The sequence below is a fragment of the Megalobrama amblycephala genome, linkage group LG14 (assembly GCF_018812025.1).
Source record: "Megalobrama amblycephala isolate DHTTF-2021 linkage group LG14, ASM1881202v1, whole genome shotgun sequence".
NCBI classification, from domain to species: Eukaryota; Metazoa; Chordata; class Actinopteri; order Cypriniformes; family Xenocyprididae; genus Megalobrama; species Megalobrama amblycephala.
The window spans coordinates 17,615,879-17,631,646 of NC_063057.1; the positions used below are offsets into that span (position 1 = coordinate 17,615,879).

At 36.3% G+C, this 15,768-nt stretch overlaps 1 protein-coding gene across 13 annotated transcripts in view; it reads left to right on the forward strand.

Moving 5' to 3' along the window:
• cacna1c (calcium channel, voltage-dependent, L type, alpha 1C subunit) overlaps positions 1 to 15,768 on the forward strand; it is a 187,927-nt gene that overhangs the window by 77,656 nt on the left and 94,503 nt on the right. For all 13 annotated transcript variants that reach the window (XM_048156334.1, XM_048156335.1, XM_048156325.1 and 10 more), the window contains one exon: positions 12,947 to 13,289. In XM_048156334.1, the coding sequence (XP_048012291.1) occupies positions 13,114 to 13,289 (176 nt within the window). In that variant the 5' untranslated portion in view covers positions 12,947 to 13,113. The remainder of the gene's footprint in view (positions 1 to 12,946; positions 13,290 to 15,768) is intronic.

Here is a 15,768-nt window from a genome sequence, read left to right on the forward strand (position 1 = left end):
GCTGATGTGGTTATTTTTATTGATTTAAAATACAAGTACATCAAACAAACACATCAAATTCACAATTCACGTCTTTTGAAATTGTAGGTTTTGCAAATGTCAAGTTGGCTACTTTACTCCAGAGCAAACAGGAAGGCTGCCCATCTCACTCATTAACAGCAATCTGATTCTTCCATTCTTCTTACCTTCAATGCTGATGCTGCGACTTTTCTTGTTTGCACGTGTTCCTTCATTGTATGTTCCTCATTTCATTTTTATCCTCTAATAACAAATTTGACCATTTTGATCCCTAAATTTACAAAAATAATGGCTACTGTTAGAATTCTGCCAAAGCGCGCGCTTGTACGTGTTCGTTAACTGCGTAATTGAGTCAGTGTATATATAGGTCTGCGCTCGTCTAAAAACAATAAATGCCCACCAAAATTATTTTATACAACATTATAGCTCAAATTTATATTTGTTTAATCCATTTTAATTTAAATTTAAAAACAAAATTCATTTGTAAACTATAATTAATTTTTTTAATTGTGTTCGGCATATCGCGGGCCGCATTTGCATTCGTGATGGTTTAGAACCACTGCCCTATATAGTGCACTATGCGCCATTCAACATGTAGAAAATAGTAAATGTGTGAACAAGTAACCGATTTCAGCCGCAGCTTCAGCATCTATTTATAATGTTGGGGGCGTGACGCTTTAGATTCTAGAGGGCATTTGATTGGACAGAAGATCTAATGAGAATCTGAAGTACATGGTGATGCCATGAAAATCTGTGATCCATTTTAGCAGAAGTGAGAGACTGTAAGTTTTGAATGCTTATATCTCCTAAGTGGGAATTTTGTCATTTTTGTGGAACACACCAGCTTATTCATATCCTTAAGGCTAACATTTTCATACTATAAGCTAAAAAACTTACATTTTGATTTCAGGGGGACTTATCATTATGGCATTACCTTTAAAGGGACAACTTTGTACCTTATTTACCACTAAACGGTTCAAATGGGTACATATTAACTCTAACTCTAAGGCAGTAATAAGTGCATTTTAGCGTTAGATAAAGGGCAACTTTATACCTCTAAGGGCAATGCCCCAATTACAAGCTGTTGTTCACCAAAAGGCAAAAAAATTTTCTGACAGTGTAGGTGCTGGGTCAGTTTATGTCATTTTAATTGCAATTTTTTGTCCTGCGCTACTTCTTTCCTTAAAGTTGTCTTACTCTCCATCCACACAATACTTCTATTTTATGTCTTTTTTCTTGACAGTTATAACTTTAGTGACTGACCCAGATGAAGCAGGTGCTTGAATGTATGTCATATATATGTTGATGACATGACGAATAGTTGTTGACTGCAGTTCTGTTTAACACATATCAACTGAAATTCAAACTTTAGTTATGACTCCTGAAAATTTTAGCATGTCAGATTGTCATTGTCACATTCTTTCATAACCGAACAGGAATGACAACTGTGTTCTGCTGTTTTGAACGTAACCACAGTTCCACATGCATAGTATTTAAGGGAAACAAAAGGTGTGTGAATTTACCCAAACAAAACTTTGCTTTTAAAAATTCAAAATTCACAATTATTGCATATATACCCTTCACTTCACGTCACAGTAGAGGGAAAGGATGTTTAGAGAAAGGCAGGAAGAGACAGGGTAAATGAGTCGGACAGAACAGATAGAGAGGAAGAGATGATATTGGCAATGGAGGATGGAGAGAAGAGAGAGAGAGAGCAGAAGAGATGGTCTGATGAGTTATGTATAATTCAGTAAGTTATACATTATTAAAGAGAGTTCATATTTAGCTGTTACACACACAGGCATAAATTAAGAGAAAGAGAAAGAAAGCACAGATAGAACAAGAGAAATGAAGATGAGATAAAGTAGAACTGAATGTGTGTGTGTGTGAGGATTTAGGAGAGAAACGCGGATGTACAGATAAGCATTAATGCTCCGGGTTAAACGCAGCGTTAATCTGGACCAGCGAGGTTTGTGCTGCGAGGCTCTTTTCGTGACGGAGATTACCGAATCCCTCTGCAAACTCTGGGCCAAACTCCAGTTCCGAATTCCAGGACTCTCATTCATGTCTTGACTTTCCTTCTAGAAGCATCGAATTCCATGAAAACCAGCTGCATTTTGGTTGGATTTAAACTGCATCACGATGGAATATTTTACTCAGTGTATGAAAGGCCTCATGACGGCATATGTATATGTGTCCAGTATATAAGACGCAGTCGTTCACGTCTGTGAATGCAGATTTGTGGTTTGAGTTGGAATCAAGCTCAGTTCAGGATCAAGTGCCAATTTTCCAGTTTCCATTCCAGTTTTTGGGTCTTTTTTTTTTATTGTGAAAGCAGTAGTTCATATAAAGTCCTGTTACGCCATGGGGCATCAAATAAACAAAAAAGATTAAGTATAGGTTCTAAAATTAACACTCGCCAAGTGCCAAATGCAAGTAAAAATTGGCTTTGGCGAGTAAATACAACAGAATGCCTGGTCAGTTGGCTGGTAACTTTTTGAAGAATTGCAAAAGAATGAATGATTTACATTATGAGAACAATAGTTTGACCCTTCTCTGGTGTAAGCAATGACCATGAATAAATCCAAACAGTGCAAATTATGCTGTCATTTCAGGGAATGTTTTTAAAGGCACTTCTGCTTTTCATTTTTGAGGTTCAGTGTGTTGAGTTTTTGTCTGTTTTTAGCTACATGCCATCTATCGTAAGTACATTTTAAACAAAACACAAAATGACAATGGCAGTTTTTATGTTTTATCAATGTCTTTCAACCTAAACAAAAATACGAGGAGCGTGCTTAAATTTCATGGTAGATGTGTTTAAGTCTACAATCGCTGCCATCTCTCTGGAATCCCTCACTCTCTGGCACCTACCCATGTGTGTCTGTGTTGATGACCAATATTAAACAGACATGCTTTGAACTCCATAGTGACTGATGTCTGTTTCTTAAAATAACTGGACTGTGACCTTATCTCCTGGTCCTGTAGTCTAAATGTTTGTGAGCAGTCTTGTTTTAGGACATCGGGAACGGATGGGAAGAATAGAAAACATAATACCAAGAAAGAAAGAGAAAGGGAAGGGGGAGTTATATGTTTGCTTATATAACCACACTCATTGTAGTGCAAATACCTTGTTTAACCTCATCCCAGTAAAACCATTGTAAGAAATAGAACAATTAAATGAATACAAGGTTGTACTTGTTGCAGTTTTCAGTGAAAGCCTTGAGGACTGTTTACAACATGACCTAACTAGACACAGTACAACTCGTTTCAAGGGAATCAAGTAATTTGTCTGTTCACACTAAAAGAAGAAAGGCTATAGGACACAACACAATCAAAGCCGATCAGAACATGTTTCATGTGGAGCAGCATGATTAGGACACAGTGTTCACTGTATGTTAGTGTGTTGGGTCAGTTCACGCAAAAATGAAAATTATTCCATGATTTACCCTTAAGCCATCCTACTGTGGGTGTATATGACTATCTTCTTTCAGACGAACATAATCAGAGATGTATTTATAAACATCCTGGCTCTTCCAAGCACTAAAAAAAATAAAAGCATCCATCCATCATAAAAGTAATCCATACAGCTCCTGGGGTTTAATAAAAGCCTTCTGAAGGGAAGCGATGGGTTTTTATAAGACAAATAGACATATTTCCATAGCGGAAGAGTATGACGAACGTGGAAGTGCAGAGGATGAAGCAAAACAAAACACCGGTCACGAATTAGAAATCTAAAACAATAATTTTTAAAGGGAGAAATGTTGAAGGATTTCAATATAAGAAAAGAGGAGCTTGAGTTTGTTGCCCAGCCCTATTTGTTTGAACTGCGAGAGGCGTCTAAGCTTACGCTACTCTTGCCTGCGTCATACATCACATCACGGGGTTACTCTTTTGGCGCAGGTCGACTCGCGCAGTATACGTACGGTCGTCCACCAGAAGCTAGTTATTTGAATTTATAAAGATTTAATTATTAATATTTTTCTAACAATAATCCACCACCATGCTTCAAAAGGCCTTTTATTAACCCCCTGGAGCTGTATGGATTATTTGTTATAATGGATGGATGAATTTTTTTGGGCTTCACAATCTGGCCCCCCCTTCACTACAATTATAAAAGCTTGGAAGAGCAAGGATATTCTTAAATATATCTCCGTTTGTGTTCATCTGAAAGTCATATACACCTAGGATGGCTTGAGGGTGAGTAAATCATGGGATAATTTTCATTTTTGGGTGATCTAAGCCTTTAAGGACTGTTGGTGCAGATTATTTTCTAATCTATAGCTTGTTGATAAAAGAGCTGATGAGATGAAATGAGATGGCAGCATTTTTGTGGACAAAAAAGAAAAAAAAGAAAAGAAAAAGTCCATTACAATTTGTCAGTTAAATTGAAGACAGCCTGAAATCAATACTGACCCTATTTACTTTATTTATGCATGTTACTAGTCTTATTGTTGACTTTATGGTGGAATTTTTATGAACCATAATTTATTTTTTCTCTACACCATTATCTATTCTATTCTATTCTATTCTATTCTATTCTATTCTATTCTATTCTATTCTATTCTATTCTATTCTATTATTCTATAGACTTCTGAATTGCACATTGAACAAAAGAAGCAATGATGTGTTTTTCCCCTCTACACTGTCTAATGAAATCTATTTGTAATATAATATAATATAATATAATATAATATAATATAATATAATATAATATAATATAATATAATATAATATAATATACAAATAATTTTATTTAGTTATTTGCTCAGAAAACAGATGATGTCAGTTGATTTTCAGGGGCTGAATAATTTTGCTGCTGCTGTGCACCGCTGTTTTGCTGTCCCCGGTGTGTATATGTGAATATCTTGGGGATGTGAGTGTGTGTGAGTATTTCAGAAATCTGAGCGTGTATATGTCTCAGGTGTGCGAGTGTTTGTGTCTATGTCTCAGGTGTATCTGTTTGTACGTCTCAGGTGTATCTGTGCGTGTTTGTATCCTCAGGTGTGTGTGCATGTATGTTAATGCTGAATGACAGCTAATTATGTGAGAACACATCCCAGGGCATGTAAACATTATGTTGGTGTTGGCGTCCTGCTTTGTAAAGGTTTTGGTCATGTTTTGGTGTGTGTGCGCATGCTATGGCTGAAAGACCAGTGAAGCGTGACTGAGCTGCTTGATCTGATTGGCTGGCTTTGATAGCAGTGATGTAATTGAACAGATGGTAATGGATGACACCTTCAGTGTGCCCCGCCCACTCACGACACACACACACAGCAATGGTAGAGTTTTTGAATGTGCATGCTAACACAAGCACTGCCATTGTGTTTTGTCTGTATCTCTCTCTAGTAAACATTTTTTTTGTCTTGCTGTTTGATCTCTGTGTGTGTGAGAGTCAGAAAATCAGACAGCCCAAAGCCCAGTGTGTATCTCACCATCATTATCCTGTCATTGGTTAATTTTCTTCTCCAGTAGTTGCATCTTTCCTCACTGATATATTTATTTTAGCTTTATGTCTTCAGAACATTGTCGACTCCATTTCCCACAATTCCCTTCTGAGTCATGAACAGTGAGTATTTCGTGCTTTACAGCTCACTGCTGCATGTGTGACATCATTGAGCAATGACTCAGTGCCACATTAACCCGGCACACATAAAGTCAAAATGAAACTTTTATGATGCACAGCTCAACCTCACTTTAAAGGGCTTTGTTCCACATATAATATTCTGATGTATTAAAATTATTTATATTTTCCCATATATTAATAAACCCACTGACCTAAGTCCTGGTTTCTCGGCTTTTCTTTTTTTTTTTGAGCCAATCACCAAAACCATAAATGTCATGTGACTAATCCTTCTGGAGCCGTAGGGAAATTATTACATACCCTTCACTATAGCAACTATCCTAAGGTGTGACATCAAAGGCAGCAGACAGGAAAAAAATCAGTTCATTTCACACTTTTAAGAGCCCTTGAAAAAAAATATCTAAAACATTTAACATCTTTAATAGAATTACATTTTTGATATTTTTTCATGTCGCTTAAAATGAGTGTTCTTATTGTTAACTAAAACGTAAAGTATTTGTTACTTGAAATCAAGTTAAAATAAAATATAAAAATTAAATAAAAAAAACTTGAACATTAGAAATATTGCTTTGGCAACTAATGAAAATAAAATACATTTAAGATGAAATAAAATTACTAACAATAATAAAAAATTATAAAAAAAAAAAAAAAAAAAAAACTAACACTGAAAAAAAGAGCACATAAAATTACTAAAATCTAAGCTAAAAATAAATAGAAAGCTGAATATATATATATATATATATATATATATATATATATATATATAAAAAACACTAATGCCAACTTCTGAATGGCCGTCAATGGAGAAAGATGCTTTTTGCCCCCAGTATGTTGTAGTTACAGCATCTACCAGCAGGGGCAAACAGGTCCAAACCTTGACTGATCCTGAAACATTACATGTCACTTACTTTCTCTTTGTTTTCTGCAATGCTTTTAAACAGCCCTTCATAAATATACATATCAATGTTTAGAGTGTTGCATGTCTCAGCTGAATGAAGGAAACTTGTTCACCAAGATGCATTACAAGATCTGTTGATGCCATCACATACAGATCTGTCGCTTTCTCTGTCACTTCTTCTCTCTCCCACTCTTGCTTTCTGTTACCTCAGAAAGAAAGATGACACTTTCTCCTTATGAATCTGGGTTATTCTGGCCTTGTATCTCTGCAGATGAATTTTAAACAGGATGTTATTAATACTGTGTTGCGTGTGTGTGTGTGTGTGTGTGTGTGTGTGTCAGTGTTCTGGGGTCCACAGGGTCCCGTGTCTCTTCCTGTGTTTGGATCTTTCTGCAAGTAATGTTGTTCTAGGTTTTAAAGCTTAACTCGTGCCCCCTCTGCCACACTATTAAAATATTGTAATGATTATTGATCTTTGAATAAATTGTTAAGATGCTTGAAGAGGCCAAGGGGTCAGATTTTGCTGGTTAGCAATGTCAAGGTTGCATCTTTCTCAACTGATGGCAATTTAAAAGTATCTGTGTATGTTGACAAATACTTTTTTTTTTTTTTGCAAGCAACAAATCATGTCACATTTTATATTTGGTCAGCTGTACAGAAGAATCAACACTGAACTTTTAAACGTTATTCAGTGATTTCTAGCATTTCTAGCCTTGTCTAATTGCACCTTTTTGTAATTTATATATGCTGTTTCTCAGACATGCTGTCTATGCTTTACAGAAAAACTGTATCCAAAGTATGGGTGTAGAATAGATGACAAAGACAGTGAACTAGATACAAGTCATGTGAATGGGTAACCTGCTTATATTCTGCTTTGTACTCTAGTATATTTACTCAACCCTAAATATCACAAAGTCATTTTATGTCTGTCAGATAGTCCCTTACTGGCTAACTTAGCAGTACCCAGCAAAAATAATCTGTATTATGTTCCAGACTTCTGTGCCTATAGTCAGAAGTCTGGCAATGGTTGCATCCAAAATCACATACTCTCTAAGTAGGTACTAGTTTTGAATAAGTAATTACTTTGAGACCATTGTGACCGTCAAGAAACAGTACAAATGTGTGTAATATGAATGATATCCTGATGTGCTACATTTGTTGTTTTTCGCCTAAGTGCATATTCGGATGCAACATATGCGAGACTAATAGACTACCCTTTACCACACCCCCAAACAATAGGTGTGTTGGACTTCAAACGGCAGTTACTGCTCTTTGCCTTTGTTTTGTAATGCTCAAATTAGGTTAGGGTACTCTGCTATTGTTTAGCCGTTGTTTAGAAGTTACTGTGCCAGCCTGGAGCTACGGTATTCTTCCTTTGTTTTACTGTCCATTTAAAGTTTACTGCGTTTAAATTATGGTGTAGCCTGTGTTATACATCTGTCACTGAAACACTTCTGACACACAATATCTGAATAAAAGTGTAGGTAAAACAAATAGTTGAGTGGTTGTTTTTACTAATAGCATTTAAGGATGGCTCATTGCTCTCGAAGGAAAATGATGGTTAAGATGGCTTTGAAACGCAGACATCAAGGTCAAGGTATGTAATGCACAAGATGCATTAGACAAATGAATTAGATCGCAATCTACTTCACTTAGCTAGGCTATCCAATGAACAGACTACCAAACTGCTCCATTTAACAAAGCAATTGTAAATCATCCAAAATATATGCTATGATCAGTAGATTTTATACAGGATGTTACTATAATGAATGAGCAACTAAATACTGATCATTTTAAATAAATAAATAAATAAATAATATGTATTGATAGTTTTGCCTTGCCATTTGTCTTGGTGTGATTTCTCACTTTTTAAATACAAAGGCAGAGAACAGTAACTTCAAAATAGTGGTCAAAAGTCAAGTTTGAGCTCTTTTTTTATTTAGATAATTTTCATTACTAAAACATCTAATTGCTAGATTTCCATTGTCCTACCTATAATTAATTTGGCTGGACAAGAACAAATCTTTAGTCATTTTTCTCAGTTCCACACTTGAGCGAGTTAAGGTCTTTTGCCTTTGTAGGGCAGCATAGCGAAAACGTGAAGCAGTTTATTTTTGAAAATTCACATTTTAATAAGTAACTAGATAAGACCGCTTGGGGTGTGAGTGTGTGCAGTGTATGTTGTAGAACAAAACATCAAATTATTGTCAAGTTATGTTTATTAAGCTCATTTATTTTACTCTTTTACTTTATTTTACTCATTAAATGAAAAACCCCATTATAAAACCACATGGGAAAATCTTGAAGGAACCAGCTGCGAATTACCTGTACCACTTTATTACCACACCCTTAGCCATACCCCCAAATAATGCAACGCCCTTAAAAACCCCCAAACAAATCACAGCCTTAACCAGACCCCCAAACAATGCCATGCCCTTAAACACACACAAAACAATAGGCTTTTTCAATATAAAGCAGCGCTGCACAGACCGATCGGTGTATGACATCAAAGTACCGCAAGAGTGATTTAGAGACCAGACGTCTCCGTATGCTTTTAAATCGCTCTCACGGTACTTTGATGTCATACACCGATTGGTCTGTGCAGGTCTGCTTCAAGTCAAACAAGCCTAAAATCACAGCTTTAACCACACCCCCAAACAATATCACACTAGATGTGTTCGACTTCGGGCTGTGGCTGGATTTAACTGATCTGCAAGTGGAGGAGTTGAAAATGAAGACATGAAGTTGAATTTAGTTTCTCAGTGGAGTGTTTACATGCCTTATCTCAAATGGAGTGGATTAGATACAATATTTGTCTAATACACAAACATTTGTATGTAGCAACAGAAACACTTTTCATTCAATACTTTATGTAGTAATACAGCGCCTGTATGTACAAGAGTAAAGTTTAACTTAATCCTATACTATTTAAATGCCAATAAAGTGGGGTCTATATTTTTATTTTGATAAATATGACACAATATACTGTAGCATTAAGATTACATTACATTTGAGCATTAGCTAGCCAATTTTTAAGAATAAACATGAAACATGTCATTAATGTCATCAGTGAATCCAATCAGCCAATCTTGAAACAGCTGTGTCGTCATCAGCCCTTGTACAGCCGCTCTTGAGAAACTGTACAGAATGAGCTATCTGAATTTCTCTAGCGGCCGTTGGCACCATTGTGGTGAAAAAATCAGGTCCTCCTCGAAATCAGGTCTCTGTTAGGACCCCGAGCGATCCCACTGGCTCAAATAACTTTTAATAGGCACTCTCTTTAGCGCCTGATTACAATTTCTACAAAATCATGTTATGATAAATGCTGTCTGAACTACTTTATAATGGCCATTAATGTCTGTATTAGTTAGCTTATGTACTACTAGCACAGCATACAGATACCCAATTAGCCTGATAGCTTAGTTTATACACGCATTTACACTTGCCCTACTTGTACTGTATTCACAATCATCTTTAATGTAATTACGTGTTTGTGTTAAATATCTAAATATTTTAGCTTAAGAAGAATGTAATGATGTTAATTTATTCACTTAATAGACTTTTCTTATTTTTTATTAATTAATTTTATCAAGCGAGAGAAATGTTAAATTTATTTTGTTATGCACTATATAGTAACCTATACATATTTTAAATTTATATTGTTCGTATGTACTTATTATAATCATTAACTGATAGTTGATAGAGACCCAATTTCGAGGGAGGAGCTGATTTGCCATGACACGTCTCAGATCTGACAAAATTTCTAACCGCCATGCAGTGCAGAGCCTAATGAAGTTGAAAACTCTTACTCTTAACCACACCCCAGTGACACTCCCTTAACACCCCCAAACAATGCCACATCTTTTTTTTTTTTACAGTGTGATTAATAGGTGTCTTTATCCTTGTGTTGTGACAGAATGGCCTGGCTGTAGCAGAAACCAGAGCAGAAATAAACTAGTCAAAAGCAGAGCAGTAATGTTTTATTCTCTCGTACAGTCATGGTCAAATCACCGACTGACATCCACAGCTGTGATACAGCAGTGAAAAAGCTCTTACTGTACAGCTCAGAGAGAAAGTGAACGAGTGTATGTGTTTTTGTGTGGTGAGATGAATATATGAATGGTGATGCTGACTCATAAAACAGTATGCGAAAGAGTGTGTGACTGTGGTGTTAAAATACACTCATCCATGCAGTGCACTAGATTAACACATGCTGAGGGATATGTGTGTTTGCTTAGTTGCTGGAGTGAAAATGATGACATATGGCCAAAAAATATTTTGGAAATAATATATATTTATCCTCTGCCCAATCTTATTTAGCCCCTCCCTGATTATATGTCAGCCTTTATTTGCTCATCCAGCACTAACATGCTTACAAAATGTTGAATAAATAAAAGTATTTATTTAAAATAGCTCTTTGGTAAATTAATATATAGGTAAATAAATATATCATGAACAATTTCAAGTCATTTTCCATTTGCTGAAGGCTTTATGAAGTGTGTGTGTGTGTATATATATATATATATATATATATATATATATATATATATATATATATATATATATATATATATATATGTGTGTGTATATATATATATATATATATATATATATATATATATATATATATATATATATATATATATATATATATACTAAAGTAACACTAATGCCAACTTCTGAGTGGTCGTATATGGAGAAAGATGCTTTTTGCCCCAGAATGTAGTTACAGCATCTACCAGCAGGGGCAAACGGGTCCAAACATTTTTGCTTTTTATTGCTGATTCATTTATTCAAACTTTGTCTTTTATATATGTCCATTGTAGTGTTCATTAGTTTGATTCCCCTAGTTGCAATGTTAATATTCTTCTTTTAAAGTCACCCTTTATTCAAAAGCTCTGAGAGATGCCCAATACTGATCTCAGATCAGAGGGAAAAGGGATACCCTGGTGTCTGTGATGTGGTTACAGAATGTGATTGAATCTCAGTTCATCCATCAGCAATATGGATTCCAAACCGAACAGCTTTAGTGGCTGTCAGAGCTGATGGCTCATACTCCAGTGAGGTGGAGATTTGATATCTGTGTATGATTGTGGGATTTGAAATGTGCTGATTTTTTTCTTGACAACCAGTCTTTCCTTTAGGTGAATTCAACTTTACAAGTATATGTGTATGTATAGTTCTTTTTGTTTTTTTTCTGCTTTTATGCATGATCATGTGTGTCACATGATAAGAAACAATCTTAAAAAGAGTATCTCTCAAGAGAGTGAATCGGATGTGGGCACTTTAGGATGAGTAACTGAGATTTTTCCTTTTGAAAGTCCTTTATCCAGAGCATGGCATTACTACGGTAATTAGAGACTGTGTTTTAGGAGAGTCAGCATGTCATCGAGAAAAGCCCACTTTGACTTCCTGTATTTGAATAGTCTGATAAGAGACAACAGCTCTCCAGTGCCCTTCTTACTCTCTAACATGCTTTACTGAATCCTAATGACTAAAAACCCAGCACTTTATCTTATTTTAAAAACATCTCATTTAAAGCTAAAGTATGTAATTTCTGCACCACTAGCATCACGTTTCAAACTAATCTAGACTTTGGCTTATTCAATACGCTAAACCATTTATCACAAAGGGACGAGTGGTGTGGAAGAAAAAAGAGTGTATAGGATGGGACAAATTGTCAGTTCTGTGGTTTACTACTGTGATCTCACTCTGTCTCTCAATGCCGACACACACACTTCAGTAGGATGGCTGATGGTGGTTCTCTTTGGATTTTACGCTCTTGGGCTGCAGATGGAGATGAGACAAAGTCCTGCAGGGCTGCCATGTGTGATGTTTAGTGTGATAGCATACAAATACTCTGTTGCTATTGGCCAGTATGATTAAATTGGAATGCCATAAAACAATTAACATAAAATAACATTGATTGGCTTTTCACACCTGAAATTGGTTACCCAGGAGATATAAAATATAAATACCAAGTGTGTTAAATCTTGGGTTTCCAGGCTTCGAGATTTTACGCTGTACATTTGTAAACCCATTTGTGGATGGATTGATGGCCTTATTTGCATTTTTACAAGGTTGATAACATTGATTGGTCAAGTACAGCATGTGACAAGCATACAAACTAATTCTAATAACTGCTTGTCCATCTGGCTGTGGGCTTTTTTTTTTTTTGTCCCTGTGGGCTTTTACTAAATAAACTCTCTTAAAATGAATCTGGGTTTGGGACAAGGATAAATAAATAAAATCTTTTATTTATTTGTTTTCGGCTTTTCAAATCTACAATAAAAGGCATTAGAAAAGTTGCCAATTAAATTAAGGTAATAATAAATAAATAAATAAATAAAAATTAAATTTCACATAAAAAAACGTTTTGTGTGTGTTTGTGCTACATTTATGTTTCTCTCACGCTCTCTCATTCACTGTTTCCTTCTCTTCCTCTACAGGCTCCAACTATTCCAGTCCGTCGTTGGCTCCGGTCCCCAGTCTGAATGAGGACGAGCGTGTGGGGGGCGGGGGTGGGGTGTTGGGTCTTGCACCTGAACACATTCCCACCCCTGGCGCCCCCCTTAGCTGGCAGGCAGCCATTGACGCGGCACGGCAGGCCAAGCTGATGGGCACCACCGGAGCCCCGATCTCCACCGTGAGCTCCACACAGCGCAAACGCCAGCACTACACCAAACCCAAGAAACAGGCCAGCACTGCCTCCACACGCCCACCCCGAGCCCTTCTCTGCCTCACTCTTAAAAACCCCATCCGCAGGGCGTGCATCAATATCGTGGAATGGAAGTATCCTTTTCTGAACTCTGACCTGCTTGTTATAATTTATATACATATATTTCAATCATGACAACTCTCTGAAGATTTTTAGCATGGTAATGGAAATTACAATATTAATGTATTTGGTCTTGGCGAAATAGATCTGCTATGCTGCTGCTGTAGATTATTGCTGTTGTTGTATATTATTGCTGCCGCTAATTATTGCTGCTGCAGAGCAAGTACAGGAACTTGCAACTGCCATTACATATGCCGATACACTGCTGCAAGTAAGACATAGTGCTGCTGCACAAAAAGCATATCAATAACCCATAGCAGATCTATACAGGTGGAGCTGGGGAAGGTGGAGGGTTTTAGAGGAACTCTGAAGCATGCTGCAGACAACTATAGTGAATATAACCAACCAGCCATTCAAATGTGTTAGCAACAAGCTCACTGGCTGCAGAAGTCACATGGACCAATCAGCTTGTGCTAAGTAGTTAATGTTGTAATTATCATCAGCTTGTGTTTAGGACCTATCAGCCTGCGCCTCCTATTGTTTCATGAGTGCAGAAAAAAAAAAAAAAAAAAAAAAAAAAAAAAAAAAAAAATATATATATATATATATATATATATATATATATATTGTTCAAAAGTTCAGGGTAAGTAGTGCATTTTAATTAATCAAAAATACAGTAAAAACAGTTATATTGTCAAGTATAATTGCAATCTATAACTATTTTCTATTTTAATATAATTTAAAAATGAGCTTATTGTTATTAAGATTCATGTGACACATGATTCTTAATAAATAAGTCTGTTATGCTGATTTGCTGCTTAAGAAACATTTCTAAATATTATCAATGTTGAAGACGGCTCTGCTGCTTAATATTTTTGTGGAAACTGTGATACATTTGTTTTCAGGATTCTTTGATGAATAGAAAGTTCAAAAGAAATATAAATATTTTGTTATGGTGTAAAAGTCTTTACTGTCACTTTTGATCAATTTAATGCATTCTTGCTGAATAAAAGTATTAATTTCTTTAAAAAAAATTACACTGACCCCAAACTTTTGAACGGTAGTGTATATATGTATATCTGTATTGTAACTGACCACATTTAGTTTGAATGAGCGCACATGAATCTGACAAGCTCGATGCAGGACCTCAATCTGTCACATTAAAGTATAAAGGTTCTGTTTTATCTTTAGTTTTATACATTTGCATTCTTGGCAGACACTTTCCTCCCAGAGCGATATCCAAAAAAGTCTCACAGTGACACTGGGATTATGGCGATTTCTTCGGCAGGTTGCGGAGGATACAGTTGTTTTCTGAATGATAATTAATCAGTGTTACAGTTACACACTGTTCATAAACTCTCCAGACAGAATGTCTCAGAATTAGTCCGATCTCCAGGTCATAAATGTGTTTTCACATTGATTCACAGCAGTGTATTTGAATATAGTATGCGGTTATTAATTGCTGTATTATATGTTTCTTAGTATTGCAGATGTGTTATAGCAACTTTGCATCACTCCCATGATTGTTATTCCCTCTGCGCTGCATTACTGGTGCAAATGCAATTTGTTGTGGTTTTATGCCACTTCAGTTGCAGCTTCAGAGCTGCCTTTTGCTTTTATACTGTGTTTGCGTAATAGTGCATAGGTCTCGTTATGAATCCCTTTTACATCCGAATCCAAAAAGTGTTAAATCAAGATGAGCTTTGAGTCATTTAAATGCTCCCCTCAACTGCCCTTTTACAGGAGACTGTAGGACAGTGTGTTCTCCTGTCCTTTTCCCATTTCTTCTCCCCTCCCTCACAGATTTATGTAATCATTTCTGCCCACAAGAGACAGCGATAGGCCCCTAACCAGGAAAATATGTTAATGAGGATTGATGGGTTGAGTAAAATGCTTCATTCATCAGGAAAAGGAGATCTAGCTCCCATTCACAGTTTCAGCCAAGAACTGATCACATCATCAAAGATTTCCTCATAAATTCACAAACCGGCATGAGGGAACAGCTGAACTGTGGAGACAGTGAAATATTTTCCCTCATTAATTTCTCTGGGATATTTTATAAAAGTTCCTCTTTTGCCGGTCCTATCCATATGAGTCTTCAGTCTTGCACACACTTGACTGGATCTGTATCTCCAGAGACTCCAGAGCCCATCTTTCCTGTCTTTGGCTGTGTTGCCATGCCAACAGCTCCTCTCAACAGGCTGAACAGGTCCACACGTGCGCACACACACACACACACACACACACACACACACACACACACACACACACACACACACAAATATTCACCCCTCCCACATTCACACACAAATGCACACGCATATTGACCCCTCCTACAAACACACATTCGGTCATGCACATTCACACTAAATGCTCAGTCAAGCAGCTTTTATATATAGAAGTGTTATTTATAACCTTGTAAGAGCTTTAAAGATAAAATTTAGTTTGGGTCTGCCTACAATGGTCTATTTTTACTCCCTTAGGGACCTGAAC